At 35.9% G+C, this 19,796-nt stretch overlaps 2 protein-coding genes across 7 annotated transcripts in view; one reads left to right on the forward strand and one right to left on the reverse strand.

Annotated features, from left to right (window-relative positions):
- LOC138179571 (carboxypeptidase N subunit 2) overlaps positions 1 to 5,985 on the reverse strand; it is a 37,385-nt gene extending 31,400 nt beyond the window's left edge. The window contains exon 1 of the mRNA XM_069112485.1: positions 4,997 to 5,985. The gene's annotated coding sequence lies outside the window, so the exon portion shown is untranslated. The remainder of the gene's footprint in view (positions 1 to 4,996) is intronic.
- A 3,126-nt stretch (positions 5,986 to 9,111) lies between these two features.
- On the forward strand, positions 9,112 to 19,434 carry LOC138179568 (insulin-like growth factor-binding protein complex acid labile subunit). Of its 6 annotated transcripts, none has more exons than XM_069112471.1 (4): positions 9,346 to 9,500; positions 10,137 to 10,191; positions 13,807 to 14,202; positions 15,560 to 19,434. In XM_069112471.1, the coding sequence occupies exons 2-4, from the start codon at positions 10,154 to 10,156 to the stop codon at positions 17,202 to 17,204; spliced, it is 2,079 nt and encodes a 692-aa protein (XP_068968572.1). In that variant the 5' UTR covers positions 9,346 to 9,500; positions 10,137 to 10,153; the 3' UTR covers positions 17,205 to 19,434. The 6 variants fall into 6 exon arrangements, with proteins under 6 accessions (XP_068968576.1, XP_068968575.1, XP_068968572.1 ...); XM_069112472.1 differs by lacking the exons at positions 9,346 to 9,500; positions 10,137 to 10,191 and adding exons at positions 9,848 to 10,136; positions 10,236 to 10,547; XM_069112475.1 differs by lacking the exons at positions 9,346 to 9,500; positions 10,137 to 10,191 and adding an exon at positions 9,112 to 9,220.
- Positions 19,435 to 19,796: the final 362 nt, after the last annotated feature.

Consider the following 19,796-nt stretch of genomic DNA (forward strand, 5'->3'; position numbering starts at 1 on the left):
AAGTCGACAAAGGAACGAATAATTGAGTTTACGAACGGACACGTGCAAAAAAGATGCAATCAGATTTTCTCTGAAGACCGGTCCTTTTTATTGCTATTCTGCTTTTTTATAGCGTATCGCCTGAAGATACAGACGAGTTAGAAAATTACGTATCTTTGTTATTTGTCAAAAGTTGTCCGTATTTCAGTATATAAGTACCTTGAACTAGTTTTTTATGAGAACAGTATAAGTTCAATCAATGTTATTTTTCGCACTCGGAATTTTTTATAAAAGTCGTCGAACGTACTAGAAAAGAGTATCATAGATGGCAAATCCTATGACACTTTAAATACCCTTGGCGTCCTATACCGTTATATTTACCAATAAATCTTGAACAATCAACTACAAATTTCCGATACCTTTCCAACAAATCTTCCTGATCCTGTATCAAACACCATTGAAATCCTATTCTCTTTTTTCTTTTTCATTCTCGTAATACTCGACAACGGTTAAATACATCCATCAAAACCTCCTTCATTTCCAACAGCGCAAACAAAGAAGATTTATATCTTGAATAAAAAACAAGTAATAGCATTCACCTTGCGACCTTTTTGACAAACTAAAATCCTTTCAACAAAGCCGATTTCTAATCGATTCACAAAATGGAAGAGAACTTTTGCCCCTTAAAGCGTTTATACCAAAATTCTTGTAAATACTGTATAGTAGATACATGAAATATTTTTTCATAAATTTCGAAAACTGTATATGAATCTACAAGCAGTGTTCATAAGAAAATCATAGAGTGGTCATTGAATGTTGACAATCGTCTCACTGTTTACGAACAACGTTGAATACACGGCGTAAGAAAAAGCCACGATACATCTATTCCGTCCTACGTTTATAACTACAGTGAAAACGCTTCTTCCTTTCATCCCTCTCTGCCGGATGCAACACGGCGCTGCCGCTCGGTTGGAAGCTGCGAAAATTCCTACGCGGACATAAACTGTCTCGGTGCACTTTCATCTCGCCCCCTTCGGGCCTTTTTGCCCGGCGCATTTGTGGCCCATTTTCACAGGCCACGGTTTTTAAATGCGATCGCTCTCAGGAATACCTTTTCTCCAACCAAGAGGAAACTAATCAGAGTGTAGAGCGTGCACGAGGCGAATGCGTTCATCCATGAGCGAAGAACACACAGAGGCCAGGTGTTAGAGTTGTGTGATTTACCACGAGTGAGTTGGAAGTCGATCGACCATTCCGGGTTCGAAAAAGTAGCCAGCACCGATATCCCTCGTGGTTATTAAAATTTCTCGGGGGGCTCTTACCCTCCCTGTTTCGCAATTTTTATCTCATTCCTCCGTTCCCCGTATTTTCATCGTATTTTACCTCTAACGATAAAAACATCAACGACGAAACAAGCGCGAGATTCCAGATAATCATACCTTGAATCCGTTTCTTTAGTCTTACTGCGAGACTAGAGAGCTCGTTCTGGACTCTTCCAATTCTCGGAGATCGATTCGAAAGCAATCGTATTGGACGCTGCATTCAAACCTCCGCTTTAATTGTGTGAAATCTGCTGGCTTTGTTTGCAACGAGAGCTTACTGTTTTTAATTGGACAGAATGGATTCCCGGTAGATTTGCAGATTGGAAGAATTATTTGATTTCATAAGTTTACGATCGAATATTTTTTACATGTTAAGTGTTAGTACATTTTTTGTAAATCTCGTTTGATCAGTACGGTCCATAACTTTCGTATATTTTTCATTACTTTTAAGGTGATTAAGCTTTGTGGAGTTTTTACATTGGTTTTACATTGTGGATAGCAAAGTTGTTTCTCAATTTAAAAAAGCGATTATTTACCATAGCTTATTCTTCTACGATAATAAATTAAGAGATAAAATTCAAAATATCTCTTACAATTTGTTGGGGGTGTTCTTAAATAAATGCATCAGTTTTATCCTTATGTTTGCAGTATAAAGAAAATTAATCGAGCGTCAGATATAAAGATGTAGAATGTAAAATTATCGATGATATAAAAAACGATTTTAAAGGAAAGTTGAAGTGCTTCGTGAGAGCTGTTCTCAATAAATGCATTTTTATGTATTTCATTTCTGTTTTTTTATTTTTTCAAGTATCAAATTCATATTTTTCCTTTTAATTGTTCGACAGTCGTTATTGCAATGGACGATGAATTTAATGCGATTCCATGGATAAAAATCGAACGATATCAAACCCGGAAATCCCAACAAAATCTCCTTAAAACGATTACACTGTTGAACTAATAAAACGAATTGCAAAAGTGAATCACTTGATACCTTGCCAATTATCAAACGTAGGAAATATAAAAAATAATACAAATATACAGAGAAATTAATTCGCGATATCATCGAACCTGACAAAATTTTATTCTACCTTGTGGATTTATTTTTTTTCGCGTAGAAAAAAATGTCTCTAGTCGTACAGTAGTGACCGTGTATTAAAAATCAAATATTTACGTATCCACAAATCGTTCCATTTCCCGTAAAAATCTTAGAAAAATATAGGAAAGATAGAAGCCTTTAAAAATACTATAACAAAATGTTTTATTTTTATGTAGCATTTTCACTATAATCTTTTTACATATTAACGTACTTAGAATATACTTTCATTTAGTATTAATATCATCAAATGAGGTTTAATTGAACGTACTATTATTCCAATACCGTACTGTTATTGGCAACATAGTATTCGATATTTAATTTAACAACAGTACTAAACCAGCACGTTCAATTAAACACGAAATCATTTCTAAACTATTACTTAATTAAACATTACGTCTCGTTGTTTCCAAGTAAAGAACGAGGCCCAAATAGACGGTGAGCAAGAAAGGCAAACAATAGGACGAGCATGTTCGACGATGAAGATCGGTGGCCGGAAGGGGAGAACCTTCCCGTCGCGATATTAAACGCAATTCCGCGAGACCAAGGCAATTTACTTCGCATAGAGTACACATCGGACATTATTAATCAGACATTCGAACCAGAAGTGGCACGGGTGCAAGTGTTTGTCGATGAGGAGCAAGTGGACGCACGCATGATTTATGAACTACGCTGAGACTACTTGGAGGAGTATCGTCTCAGGGAGTCACAGCGCCAAAGTCCTCTAATTTCACCGATTTTCCCGTTAACCACCATGTAACACGGGCAACAATTTAATTCCATGGAGGGATTAATGAAAAAGGGGAAGAGACAACGCGAAGGACGGAAGAAAGGGAAGGTCGAAAACGCGCATTCCGTCGCGTATTTAATACCTGGCAGCGCGATATAAGCCGATGTTAATAATCGCCAAGAATATTTTCGGTCGGCTTTTCCATGGAAAAATAGTAATATCCAGAGAACGGGGTAAGGGTGCATTTCATTAACGGGTTCCACCCCTGTGAAAGAGAGTTATCAGGATTAGAAGTATATCTCTATCCCCCTGTACGGTCGACCATCCCCTCTTCCACTCTCTCGATATCGGAGCTCTCTTGCACAATAATTTACTGACTAGTAAATTTAGTGAATCGATAAGTGTCAGGTTTTAGATTATAGACATATGCTGCATAAATAATTTTTATAATTTTTCATTCGCTTTTGTTATCAACTATCACTGATCAATTATCTTGTTAAAATTAACTATTGCAGAACTTTATTTGTAGTTACCGTTATGTAATGGTATTTATTAGTACTTGTAACTTACAGAATTTCGCTAACAATATCAGTTCGATCTATGCGCAAAACGGGTCAGGAAATTATAATAATTATGAAGTTCGAGCTTATATGTTTTCTCACGATAGAAGCGATGTAATATATTTAACAGTCCACGGAATCGGTGACTGGCTGGCTCGATTCACCCGTTGCCTGCAGTTATATTCACGTTTAACGATAAACCATTGAACCGTGCCGGCTTTTGTGACCACGGATTTTTGCGAAATCATATTAACCTTTGCCTGGTAATAATATTCGTTCCCGCGCCTGTTTGATCGTTCATCGAAAATTGCCGCCGGTTAAGGAGATCTTAATCGCGTCGTCGATGCAGCGAGGGTTTGTTGCTCGAATAAAATATCGACGTCCTGCACCGGCAGGTGTTGCTGAATCGAATTTTGTCGTCGGTTATCATGTAGGGGATGAAACGTCCTATTTGTGGACACTATCATATGAAAATTAATTTTATAAATCATTCTGCCATCGTATAATGTATATTACATGATTATTAATCTTTTAATAAGTTAATGGCTCTGAAAGGTCGTTACGAACGGATAGAGCTACGTATGTAGTCGATACATTAAAATACGCTCGGTAAACGAGATAAAGTATAATTAATCTCTTATAACAATTAATTCAAATCTTCAATGGAAAGAATGAATAATTTATAATGTGATAATACGTTGTTAACTCTTTTACTACGGTACTATTTGATGCAAGTTGAAATTATTTTTGTTAATATAATAAAAATATATTCGTATAATTAATTATAGTATAATGGATGTAAATGTAAATAAAGATGATTCTATACTAAAGAAAATGTATATATACGCTTTTGGCAAATGATTTTCCTTTGAGGCAAATAAATACTAACTGTTCTTTAGTAAATAGTTATTGATGATTACCTTTGAGGCCGTATAAATACGCCCTTTGCAACGAGAGGAATAAATAGTTACTTATAATTACATTCAACTCAACAATTGTTTCTAACATGTACAAAAATTTCGTAGTTCGATTTTCTATAAATTAGTCTTTAACTTTGAACTATTCTTTGGCAAACGATTGCTTTGAGGTCTTTTGGAACCATATAAATACACTCTTAGTAACAAAAGAAGCCAACGAAATAGAATTACAATTACATTTAACTAAACAGAACACGTACAAATTTATTTTATATGATTACGTGAGAAAAGAAAAACAATCGTTTCATTTGGCGTACAGCTGACTCGCCGCCAGAGGCGGATACGTCCGTGACTCATTGTCAGCGTGAAAGAAAAGGGTGGTTAGGTATACTTACACCGACAGACGTGGAGTTTCAGTACGTCTCTCCAGAGTTGTGCACATCGACCTGCGGTCCACCGTCGATTTTGCACACACGTCCTCGGGACTTCGATTCCGAGCTGTACGAGCCGAGTCGAACGGTCGAACGAGCGTTGATCAACTGGCACACGCACCTTTCATCCGGAACGCACCGTTCGTACGGTATCCCGAAACGAAGCCAACCAGATTTCCTCGAATCACTGGCCAGCCACGTGACTAACCATGGGGAACAGTCGGAATTTGCGCGAGACACGAGCCCCGCTCGCTCGTGTAGTACATCGGTCCACGAACAGCAATCTAGCGTGTACCGGAATGGCTTCGAAAAAGAATCGAAACAGTAGTTCGTGCCACGAACTTCGTGTCAGAGACAGACAGACAGTCGGTCAAACGGAAAAAGTTAAGCACGTACTTTGCCGCGGTGAGAGGAACTAACAACAAAAGACGCGAGAGAAGAGAGTGGATGGCTAGAGTAGGATGGTACAGACGGAAAACAAAGACAGAGTGGATAGGAAGATAGGAAGACAGAGACAGAAAGAGAAAGAGAAGGAAAAAGAGAGGACGAAAGACCGCGGTTTCTCCCTGAGATTTCGAGCTGCACTGCAAACGGGAACAGTCAGTCCTTACTGAATCGGAGTTTGCCTACGTACTCGCGGCTGAAAGACTTTGGGATCTGCGCAGTTGCTCTCTCACCACCACCATTTCCACCACCACTACCATACCACACCACCACCATCACCACCACCACCACCGTCGTCGCCAGTACCACCATACCGTTAACCCCAAACCTCCATGGCTCCTCTCTCGACTCCAGCCAACCCTAACCTCCAGCCTAGGCAGCGCCCTAACTTCGACTGACGAAAGCTCCAAGCGACGTGTGAACGCGAAATTATTCTTACTCGGCGAAAATTACTTCCAACAAAGTTACCGGTCCACGGATTACATCTATGTAGATGCACCGGGATGCGGCATGTATGTTGCCGTTGCAGCGTGCTTAAGCGTGCTACGTGCTACGCGAGATGAATGCGGTAATTACAATTCAAAATCGACCGCTGCGTCGCGGGAAATCGATGCAATCGGTCCTGCCTGAAGAACGATGCACGTCGCGGCTTGAATTACAGCCACAGCCGCCTTACGATCATTCCATTGAAGAGTTTCAACGTCGCTTGATGATACTCGCATACGAGTAATTTCATTTTATCGCAACAATGCCGTTACGCCGCTGATGGCACAAAAGCAACCACTTGCGTGGAATTAACTGAATACTCGTGGCTACGGCTGCTCGCGTGCCATGTTAAGAATGTTTCCGAGCACACTACTGAGAATACTTTATCTCTTCACACATTCGTAACGTGTACACCGGGAATATTATGACCCGAGGCAGTTTCTCGCTTCCGTTGGAAGAACAATGCCTCTAATAACCGGTGGTTAAGCAAAATCTTTGGTTTCTTATCGAAAACCATGATAATCTCAAAAACAATTTTCATGATTGTTTCTTTGTAATCTAGGGATGTCTGTATAATTCTTGAGAAATTGATTGCTGATTATTGTTATTGTAATAAGCAAGAAGGCAAGAAAATTATCTACACTATTTGCTTAACATAACCTACAATAATTAAAATTGGAAGAGGAAAAAGGAAGCATCGTATTCTGCCAATAAGTTGTACGATTAAAAATCTGGACGACTAGAAAGAATCTTGTCCGAAGTGATGCTTCCTAAAGTTCGTTGCTCCGTACATGTTGTCTCCGCACAGTCCGCGGAACGTTGGCCGTTTGCCAAAGTCATTCTCACATAATTTCAGGGGAATATAAGCGCCAAAAAATATACGGAATTCACGATTATAATTCTGGTATAAATCTATAAGCAGAAGAATAATCGCTATTCTGGTTCTTGCAGTAGTAAAACGTTAACGTGACTCGGTTTAATTAAATTTGATACATTCATGCGATACCGGCTATCGTTTTAATTCACCGAGATCACCGAGGCGTGTACACGTCGAAAGGTTACCTCCTACTCATTTACTCTTGTTTCGCTGCAGATCGTATGATATGAAATCATACTTTTGCTAATTATCCTCTATGATAGCAAAGAATACATGTGTTGTGAAAAAAAGAGATAAATGATAGTTTATTCTTCTACCGTAACGCTTATATCTAATGCTAAACTGGTAAATGTCCACTTTTCCTCTGTGATTAAAATAATTAAAAAGAAGTTATTCTTTTCTGCCGATGAAAAAATGATTTGAATACATCTGATCCAGATAGTCAGCGCCACCTGGTGATCCGACATATCAAATGAATATGTATTTTCATTGCGTCGATAAAGTTACTGTTTCTCTTTTTCATGATTACATATGTACATATTATGCATTATATACGTATTTTCTCTTTGAGTTGCAATTAACTTATATGTATTTGAGATCAGCAAATCTCAAATTCATCAATAATAAATCAAAAATATTAAAAATAATATTAATTACAGTAAATTTTTCAATTATATAAGTAAGAGGAGAAATAACAGAATACGATGCACAATTCGGAAATGTGTTATATTGTGTGTTATATTGCGTACATAATATTAAAAATGACAAAATAAAGAAAGGAAACGTCAAAGGTATAGAATGAATGTTGGTCTCCGCAAAGATATTTATGCTAATTTTTAATTATTGAGTACATATAAATGAAAGCAGAAGTCAATGTAATGACCTTAAAGCTTTGATAATTATATTAGTGTATTATGAATAAACATGATAATATCAAGTGAAATATACGCAAAGATCTGTTTTTAAACGCGTACGACAGGCTATATACTATGAAGAGTCAAATAGTCCGAGATAAAATTATTGACCAAATATATATATATTACTGCTTAAACATTTTTAATTCATTAGTGTGAGTACATGAATACGTCAATACTGCGTTCGAAGTTATATTTAAATTTCTCTTAAGTAAGCTATATTTCTTGCATTCTCTCTTTTTTTTTTTATAAAATAAATTGAATAGATTGAATAAAATAAATTGAATAAAATAAAATAAAAGCTAAATAAAACAGCCATAAATACGACATTTTTAAACATTGTAACAATATGTTATATTTACTGAAACGTTTAATAATTTCCCAATAAAATCTATTACTATAAATAAACATATATATAAATAAAACTAATTATATAAAATACTAGCACAAACGATTGTAAAATATAAAATGCATACGAAGCACTTATTAGTTCTAGTAAAAAAGTTTAGACTTCGAACGCTGTACGTAACATTTCCAGTTATTAATTACGAAAGAAAGAAACATGTTACGTGCCATTAAATATATGTTCGATGTTTTCGTAATCCTTTCGTTTGGAACTTGGAAAAATGAAGTCAACACCATGACGTGCTTGTTGTAAGGGCGAAATTAATCTTAGGCAATAATTCAAAGCCACGTTATCGAGAAACCTAATGTCAATTGCAAAGTTAATCAATGTTCTCTCTCTCGTTTGCTGTAGAAATACGAGTGGGACTGGCAGGTCGTTGTTCCTAGTCAAGATCATGAGATCCCTATTCCCGACATTTCGCAATGCTGGCGTAATGCCTGACCTCCGCTTCCAATTCTACCGAATGCAATTCTTCAGAATTCGACGTGCTGCACTCATCACTCAATCACGCATTGACTACGTGAACAAACGCTTTCAGACGTACGAGTGACACGTACCACATCCAAGCCATATCGATTTCCCATTGTCCTCTACAGACATTCAATATATGCGCACCTTTGTTGTGTTACGACAATTGATGCAAAAATATTACACTAATGCAATTAGCATCATATATGTATTATCTTATTGACAAAGGAAATTTATATGTAACTGTATTGATAAAATAACTTCTTAGCTTTATTTGCTATTAAAGAAAACAATTTCGGTTAATATTATTCGATATAGAAATAAAAACAGTATGATTTTGTATAATACATACGTATCATTATCACAGAAAATTTTCAAATATTTTTTAGTCGGTATTCGAATAAGACAATTGGTTGCCCCATCTCTCGGTTTGACCCTAACCTAAGTTGTACACTGTACACCTTGAATATGTGTATATCTATATGGATGTATGTCTTGTATGTACAATTCGTATAAACATGCGAAAAAGAAACGTGATACTCATTGTCGTTCGGAAGTTGCGTATATGTTTATCTCGTTAGAAAAAATATTTGGTAAGTGAATCCTACATGCGCAAACAAGGCTCGTGGATTAAAAATATCATGTAGGCTATTTATCTAGCATAGTTATGAAATCCAAGACATTAATCTTCAATTTAAATATGTATTGCTAAGGACAATCGAGAGTGATAGAGAACGCATGCGCGTGTGTGTCACCGGTGTCTACTTCAGTGTTAACCATTATCCCTCCAGCATTCAGTATTAAAATTGTTATTGTACAATTAAGTAGTGTAAAATAACAGATATCAATAGAGCAGCAGAAATTATACACAAGGTACGAGTTTAATAAAAATATATTTTTACCTTTACTAAAAAACATGTAGGTATTTATCTTCATGTGATAAATATACACCAAATGTGAAATAAATACCAATCGATTCAATTATTATTCCACATTTATTATCGTATTTATGATACATTGAACACATCTAATCAGAACATGAGACATTGTTAATTATTTTACAGTATACAAAAAATTTATGTACACTGTAATTCATGTAGATAATGAATAATCAATAAACACGTGTCAAATGTGATTGCACAACAGAATATCATCATAGCGTCATGTCATGAAGATATTAAAAATTGCCTAATGATGAAACGTCCAGAAAGAAATTCACTAATGTTCGTGATAAATATATTACGTAAACGAGAAAGTACACGTCTTATATGCTAACCTCAAGATAATTGACAAATTGAATGAAACACGTTTTCGAAAAGGGTTAACTGAAATGCGCATGCGTTTCATGTGTATACAATTTCGAGATTCATGTTGCGAATCCCTCTCATTTAACAAGAGATTATTAACCGTGATTCGAGGACATAATCACATAAAATAACGTCGAATCATAAAGCTAGTGAACGAATTATATGTTCGAGAGTGTACGAGATATCAAATTTTTCTCAACAGGTAAACTTTGCCTTCTCATGACTAAGGAGGTTAGAATACCTTACAACCCAAAAGCGTAAGATTTTTGTTTGTTATTTACCGGCTAAATAATTCAATTAGTATTCAACAAGAGAGGATGAAATACAGTGCCTATGTGTGTATGTGATCATATGTGAAGGAGAAAAGAGGGGAGAGAGAAACATAACACCCCGAAAAGACGCGCGTCGCGAAACTTATACGACGCAGAAAGAACGAGAGTGCGCGTCAGTACGTTTTACCCTGACCTCGGTCAGGCAGACATGGTTTAATTTAACCGGATCCCTGCAAACTCACAGTTCAATCTATCTTTGTCCAGTGGCACGTTCAAATCCTGACGACGTTCGCGATTTAACCTCACTCTTCCATGGGAAGGAAGGATACGCTACTTTTCCGGTATGTAAAGTGTGTTTTCAGTTTGTATGTCGAATTCTAGATACGATGTCATCAGTATTTTCGAATCCGATTGACTCGTGCGCGACGAAACGTTCTCTAGTAAATCGTTAGAATCTCGCATCATGACCCGGATTGTATCAGGTTTTCACGATGAATATTCATTTGATACTGGTTTTTTTTCATGAAAATGATAATCGATGTAAATATTCTTGCTTTCGTGCAATTGTAAGCAACGATTAATTAATTATTTGATTCGGTTCAACAACGATGGCATCGAAGTTAAGATGTACTGATAATGCATTCTTTTTTCGTTTAATTCATGTTCATAAAGTTATAATTTTAAAAGGAGTCTCGACTTATATCTCGTTTAGAATGATAGTAACGAAAAGTGTTTGCTTTTTATTTGCTATAGTGAAGTATGTAGCCTACGTGCGTTAGTTTCAGTTGATAATGACCGGAAGTTTACTCTCTTATCAAAAGCAGCACTACTTGTTTTTTTAGTTTAAATACTGCTATTGCCTCTATTATTTCAGTAAGGACGTAAAAATAATTTGTATTATAATTTTTATAAAAATAGTACAAATAAAAATAATAAAATTTATATTAAAAAACAAGCAGTGTACTACTTTTATACATATATAAAATTTCCAAAAAGATGCATGTTTTGGTATATAAATATATTAATATACTTTTGATGTATAAATATATATCAGTACCACGAAGTTAATATTTTATAATGTATAAAATTGAAAAACTACAACTTTTTATATCATTAAATATCTCAAACATTATTATTTGACAATTATTAAACATTATTCTACGAGATCAAATAGATAAAACACGGCGAAAAAATAATTCAAATTGCAAGCTGCAGGAAATAAAGCATATCACAGGTTGCATAATCGTCTGTCTCGTCAAAAGAGTTAAGAGAATGCAAGCACAAGGTTCGTAGCAATTTCAGTTTGAATATCATAGTCATGAGACATATCGTCGATACGTTACCGATTTAGATAGATAAGAAAGTTTTAGCAGAAAAAACCGACTGCTGAAACCGGTTGATATACTGTTGAAGAAAGAGAAAAACCGAATCACTCTGGCCAAAGAAAGCACTCGGATTTCCTTTGAATTCGGCTGGAAGTATTCCCTTCCACTCCAATATTTGACAATCTCGAGTGCGAAAGATAGAATAGATGTATAAAGGAGATGATATTTGCAAAAAGTATGAATTGAATTGAAGCTCTTGCCGGAAGACTCAATGCAAATGACTCGATCCCCTCACGCATAGTCTCTATCGTCGCGTCAGCGAGACATGGACTCCTAGCTCGGATGGAATTTAAAAACGAAAGATCTATGGCGCCAAAGGCGAGGCAATAGCGAGAAACACAAGGAGGAATCGAAACGGGAAAATACACTTCCTCGTACACCCTCGGCTCCTTTGGCTCTTTGGGGGATAGTAATGGTCTAGGCCGAAGGCAAACTATACGTAGAAAGCTGAAGGGGCAGTAGAGCGTGCAACGCGTAGCATTCTGGCGGAAAGCCTTCCTCTGGGCTTCGTTTGTGAAGTTGACTACTGGCCAGAAGCGTCGCCACCTTTCTTTGTACGTATGTAACCGCTTCTCCGTAGCCAACATGAAAACTTACTCAAATGTTATTCATCGCCATAATCAAGATGATTGTGCTCGGAATTTAATACATACAAAATTACCTCTGTCAAGCGTGTATGTTTGACCAGCCAACCGACAGTAATGAATAGAAACGTACGTTTGATGGTACTGCAAATGGGATGTCTTCCATAATAATATTTTCACTGTATTCCCATCGAATCAACGGCTTATATTTTACATTTACGTATAAAAAATGTTTTATCCTCGAAAATCTTGCTTTTTCTTTCGACGATAATCGTTACCGATTGAAGAATGGCACGGCAATTAAACTCCAGTCTCGTAACGGATAACTACAATTACCAACGAATTTAAACGATAATAATTGTCCAGCGAACAAGGACTTTTTCAATGGCATACTTTTGTATTGTTAAAAAAAGAGGGAACAGGCATCTGAAAACATCAGAAAAGACCAGTGAAGAGCGCTTTACGGGAACGATTAACGATTCTGGCTCAACGACCTGTAGCGCCGTGCATTGTTGCTCGGAATTACCGACCGCCAATTGCAAAGTCCGTTCCTAACTGACAATTGCTCCACTTGCTTTAAACCATTAGTACTCGCCAGTTATCTTGTTGGCAATACACTACAATGAACATCGTCGTCGTCATAGTTGGTTAAAGTAAATCTCATCGTCTCTCGGTGGCGATGATTTCTCTCCCTTTCTCCAACAATGCATTCATTTGTAATTTGTATATACATGTATATACATGTATATAATAGGTACGTGATAAGATAACAAAAACCATTATTCGTTGATTTCTTTATTCATTAAATACATACCGGTATCATATAATATGTTTACAGCTGAATACTTAATCAAATAAGGAAATTGGTAATTTTACTATGGTTTCAGTATTATATGACTATCCTCGTGTTGCATCACAGATATGCGCATGCTGGAGATACGGTATACAGATATAGAATAACTATTGAAGTAGGTTACCGAACTGTAAGTTATCGAACTTTATTCAAATTTAAACGCCGAACGTTTTGTTTGAAGACGACGAAATCTCGTATTTGCAGACAGGGGGAAGTTTCTTTTAGAATGTCGAGCAGGATGTTCCTGCTCGTGGTGAAATTTCGCGAGAATACCTGCGGAAATAAACTTACAAACATTCGCAGTGACTTTGTATATTAAATATGAGGAATAAAAGAACCAACCGATCAGATTAGAATCCAAATCTGAATTCAAATTCTTCTTGATATTATATGACAATTTCTCTGCGATTAAATATCAGCTATGTTTGAATTAATAATTACATTAATTTTTAAAGAACACATTTTGTTCCTTTTGCATGTACAAAATAAATTGAGCGCTTGAAATTCTTATAATTATGAAACTTATGAAAATACTTAAACAAATGATCTTTGCGGATACTTATGCAAATTCATATTTTTATAAGTACGGGCAAAAGAGTAGGTTTGTTCCAGACGGAGGTTTGTTCCAGCTACTAAATATCATAACGAGCATTATACTTTGAATATTTTACATATTTTTATATGTTATTTGCATAATGTGCATTTTTACATCTTTAAATTTCTCATAAATGTATAAAAATCTGCATTTAAATCTACTTACAATTATTTTTATTTACAGATATCCCGTGTTTACCAAGATGTTGAGACTACTTTTATTAGTAGCCCTTCTTGGTACATCGACATTTGCCTATAATGGCGATCTGGTGGAACAAGAGTGTCCTGTAGACTGTCATTGTCATTATTTTCGCATCAACTGGGTGACCGACTGCTCCGAAAGCAATTTAACTAGCATACCGATTGACGAGCTCAGCCCGAACATTTACGTTCTCGATATGAATGGTAACAATATCGTACAGGTCGGTCCATTTCCACATTCGATCAAGCTAAGGCGTCTTCAGATGGCACATAATCGATTGACTGAGCTCAAGTATGAATCTTTTGCTGGATTAATTTATCTACTGGAGGCAGACTTTTCATCAAACGCGATCTCTCATGTCGATCCCGAGGCATTTAGGTAAGAGCACTTTCGAATTTTTTCTTCGATTCGTTTTCTGCGTATAACGTCTGCTACACGCGCGTACGTACATATAATAAGAATTATCGCACCTATTTGCTATATAAAGACGAAATTAGAGGTAGTGATCTGTAGTAACAAAATATTTGTAACTTTTTATTCATAACGAGTAGGTAGTGATTTATATATAAAATGCAGGAATTTTCAATTTTTCAAATTGGCAGTTATTCGATTAAATCAATTTAAGAAAATTCGTGTAAAAATTTAAACTTAAAAATCAGGAAATTTTGAAACAGAAAATGTTGGTTAATTGACTTTTGTTTAATTTTAGGTATAAATGACAGGACCTTATGATACAATTAAATTATTATTAAAAATTAAATTAAATTTCAATAATTTCCAGACAGTTCTATTATTCTTACTTATATTTTTTAATATTGCCTAGGAATAATTTATTCTCGTAATATTTGATATTACTATACATATATAACGAGAACATATGAATTATCTTGCTGCTTTGCATTCACATTGATTTTTATATATATTTCTAAGGAAATATTGAAGTATTACTGATCAGTAAATCATAGAATATATTTGAGAAATGAAAGTTGGAAAATTGGTAAAATACGTCATCAAATATGCACTTTAAATTGATTTCGTAATCAATTAATCTACCTATTATAATACAGAGAAATAGATTTTCCTCGTTTTTATGTTATCGTATATTTATTGCAGCATTATAATAAATATGTGCCTGAATTGAATTTCTTAAATTCAAAATATTATGCCTGACCTTTTCTAGAAATTTTTAGTCTTTAGAAAAATTTAGTCTTCTGTATTATACGAATATTTTCAAAACAATATGGAACATAATACATACTGTAATAAATCTGATCTCATAATATTATCTTGAGTATGTTTCATATAATTCGATTCTAATCGGTGCATGCTATTTTAACAATGCTGTGCTAGAAACAAGTAGTATCACAAAATCTAGTATAGACATCATATGTGTTTAATTAAGCGATCGGTAATATAGTAGAAAAGCCATTTTCACTCAATAAACAGATATTGATCTAATGTTTCAATTAATTATTATTTCATTAACTTCATTACATCTTTGTTTAAAGGTTTCGAAATAGCTTTTTCTTTCATGTTCAGCGCTGTAATGAAACTTTATTCCTAAACTAATTCGAATTTGCCGTTCAAAATCTACTTCGTTTGAACGCTCTGGCTTTTTCAGTTACAAGTTCCTTACAGAATTAACAAAAATAGCTATTTTATGTACTTACAAGAACTAAGCTCATGTCATAGCCCTTCTAATTACATTATAAATGAAAACTCAATATTTCTACAGGGACAGTCCTGGTCTAATTTCGCTGGAGCTTCAGAACAATCCTTTGGGCGAGGTGGAAGGTCCCTTCTTAAATTGTCGCACTCTGCTCTACCTCGATCTGAACTCGTGTGGCATCAATCACTTGAATACGGAATTCTTCTACAATACTACGAACCTAAATAAACTCGACTTATCCCATAATTCACTCGGACAGATCAAGCCCGGCCCATTTGATCACCTCACTAATCTGGAATATCTGAAGTTAAACGCTTGCAACTTAACCCACATCTCTCCAGATGTGTTTGCACATTTGGAAAACCTTCGAGAACTCGAAATGGCGGAAAATGATCTACATACATTGAGCTGGACAAACGTATTAGCACCTCTGATTCGTCTTGAATACTTAAACATCAAAAAGACTAATATCACCAATTTGCCAGGCGATGCTTTCGCAAAGAATTTGTACCTCAGGCAGTTGGTGCTTGCTAATAACGAATTGTGCCATTTGGATGTTGGAAACACGCTGGGCCATAATCTCCACAGTCTTCAATCGTTAGATTTATCGAATTGCAACTTACAAGATCGTCTATCGGAAGAAGCTTTTAAAAACGCTAGCAAACTACGTGTATTAAACTTGAGCAACAATCCAATGTTCGCTAATGAATTGACAGCCGTGTTGCGTCATTTGCCAAAGCTTCACAAGCTTTCATTAAGTAATTGTAGCCTGCAACGTCTGCCTAATACGTTCCACGTATTCGAACACCTGGAGGAGCTAGATATCTCGCATAATCCTTTGTCAGATGCGTTTGGTAGTTTATTAAATCCACTGGAATCATTAGAATATTTAGATATGTCTTTTTGTAATCTTGGTCATCTTGGAAATAACACATTCGCTCACATGACTTCGCTAAAGAAATTAATATTATCCGGAAACAAGTTGCATACCCTGGAAGAGGGATTGTTCGCAAACTTGACGAGATTGGAGAGTTTAGAACTGAACAACTGTGACCTGAAGACTCCCATCGACCCCAAGGTGTTCGGCGACCGAGTCAGTACCGACATTATCGAACTCAAGCTCAGTGGAAACGCTCTGGAAGTACCTCAGGATGGTCCTCTGCTTCCAACACAATTATCCAATCTCGAAATGCTAGATTTAAGTAACTGCAGCTTGGGACATTTGAATGAAAACCTCTTTTCTACAACTAGGAGTCTGACCCAATTAAACTTATCCAATAACAGTATTTCTGGCACGGAGAATCTGGCCTCTCTGAAGAAGCTAGAAATGCTGGAACACCTAGATCTCAGCAACAACAGTTTGAACACTATCTACCCACGAGTATTCAGGTCGAATCCACGTCTGTTGTCGGTCAATTTGCTGAGCAATCCATTCGTGTGCAATTGCTTCATCACGGAGATGTGGGACTGGGCGATACAGGTGAAGAACGATCTGCACGTGCTAGTAGGCAGTCAGCCGGCGAATTTCGAAGCTGGTGGGGTGAAACTGAGAAAGAGTTTATCTTGTACCTATGACGACGAGACTTATCGCAAAATCGTGGAACAGGCGCGCACCAGCAGCGAGCCGCGACGTCCTAGAAAGGGTGACCTAACTCCCGCCCGTACCTGGGCGAAATACGTCCGCGAGTCGAATTGCGGTCGTAGTTCATGATATATAGCGAGCAAATTTCAACATCCGATACTGAATGTCTATTACGACAAGACACACGGCAAACAGAAGAGCGAGTTGTAACGTATCTTGAAACTGCGAGGTGTATACGCACATACACATGTACATATGTATAGCTATGTACAAGATGTGCTATCGTCAAGTAATTTATCAAGATTTTACTCCGAAGAAAGCTAACAACATCAGCCAAAATAGGATTAAAGAGTGTTAGTAATACGCGGGTGCCAGACGTCAGGATGTTGAAAAATTTTCTACGTGGAGTTTAGAATATGACCTCGTGTACGTTTCATTTAAATGGAATCTGTATTCAACCCTGTATGGGCATCGCCATCTTCATGGAATCACGATAATACGGGAGATGGTGATCGATCGTTCTTAGGTAGGAACGATGACCATCTCTGACAAACAACCCTCCTCTGTTCGAGGGAAACATGTTTATACGTTGAAACGGTAGTCGTATTTTATTGGAAAGTGGTGCAATCCGTCTAGCGTCAGTTGGAATGATTAATGCAACGAGGGGTGATAAAGTAAAAAAAGAAATATTTATCGATCGCCTGAACAACGGAAGGTTCTCGAATTATCAATCACCCTTTTGCTTCGAGTCTCCTTTGTGTTTCACCAACACTTTTTTCACATTGATGCCGGGAATTAATGGTCGAAAACCAGTCTAAGACCGTTCGTTGTTCTCATGACAATGGTGCCATGTCTTTAATTAATCTCACTCAACGATCGAACCAACCTTTACTCTCTTTTTCTTGCGAGAAGTTAATAATGTTGAACTGAATTGACAAGTGTCGAAGCCTAGAACAAGAGATTCAAATGAAACGTGAATCTAAAATATCGATTGAGTCAAGAGTAAGTATCCATAATAAAATCACGAAGTTCTAGAAAGAAGCCGAGCTTTTACCTGTATGAAATCGAACATAGATTCTATTTAAACGCTGATGAACGACGTGAAGTCATTGTTAACAATTACCAGGCCCTTACATGCTCGTACGTACACTCTTACATATCTATTGTTTTCGTATTATTATATGCGAACGTGTGTTACGTAAGTACGAGTGTGGACATCGCTAGGTAATATGATCCGTTCAGAAACAAACTTAACTGTTCGAATTATTGACCCTCGACTAGAAACGCAGTGCAGTTGAGATTATACGCGATTTTATGTATTCTTTTGTTCTTTTGACATTTATTAGTTTGTGCAATCCAGTTCGCAGAGAATTGTTAACAGAGTTCCATCTGTAATAATTATAGCTATATAACATAGATTAGATATATAGCAATCTTTTACTTTGTTATTTCTGTTCGTATTCTTTTCAGTAATTATAATTAGAGATTACAGAAAGAACATAATCAGTAATTTCAAAATTCAATAATCAATATCATGTTACAAAAACATTATCTGTTTTTAAGAGACATATCTTTTAATTGAATATGTTACTTCCTCCTCAGTTACTTTTACCACCAGTGGACAACGAAATTATTCAAAAAGATAAACATATTACGTTTTTCCCCGCGTCTCTTCAATTGTTAATTTATTATTCATGCTTCAGTTTAATGATGTTAAATTATTTTTGCTTCGCTTTACTAGTCGAGGATCGATCGGTGTTATAAAATTTATCGTTTGTTATCCTTTGTATATTTAAGTTAAATCGTTAAACATATTTATTTTAGACTATAATTGTTGCAAGTAACGTTACTTTTCACACTTGTTGCTAATTTCCGATTAACGACACACGCCAAGAGACATTTGCTTCTTTTGAAGTTGAATTACTTTGATGTTTGCTTGCACGGATGTATACTTGTGCTTTCCGTAATCAAACGCTATCTTCCCGTTTCAATGAAAATGTGCAACAATCGCAGTGTTCTCTGATTCTCTGGCGGTGTCCATGTATAAACAAATATGAGGTACTCTTAGAGTACTTTCATTCCCAGGCCATTTTCCCTCAGATCAGACAGTGACGATTTGAGTCTAGTTTACATACCAAGATGACTTTTTCGTCGAAAAAGCACATTGCTAGCATACTTAGTACGAAATCGAATAAAATATACGTGTATACTGGTCTATAAGAGAATAGGTATGTAAGCGAGGTTTTTAATCTTGCTGTCGCTTAAATCAAGCATGAGTAAATTCAGGTGCCGATACGATTTCACTATGTTCATGAAATGTATAAGACTGTATTTAATAAATGAGTCATTTTTCTTGGTACGCGTTGTATCTTTCCTTTCATCCTGGTAAATTATAGAATATTTTATCGTTTTCAGTATTTTATCTGTCTATCGATTTTAGTTTATCGGTATCGGAGTTAAGTGTTTACACATTCGATGAATTTTCAAAATCGATTTTCTCGTCAATTTTACTTAATAATAGGACATTAAAAAAATATTCTTTAATTTTAACATTTTTTTCCTTTCCTTTTATAAAGTTTTATATTCTGTTCCGTAGGTATAATATTGTACATTTTGAAACTAATTTCGTCACCTTTTATCAGAAATGTTTTCGTTATGATGATTCAAAAGACAAATTTTACCGACTCATGGTAATAAGAATTTTATTACCTTGTGACTCAA

The sequence above is a fragment of the Bombus flavifrons genome, chromosome 5 (assembly GCF_040668555.2).
Source record: "Bombus flavifrons isolate JBK064 chromosome 5, iyBomFlav1_principal, whole genome shotgun sequence".
In the NCBI taxonomy this organism is placed as follows: Eukaryota; Metazoa; Arthropoda; class Insecta; order Hymenoptera; family Apidae; genus Bombus; species Bombus flavifrons.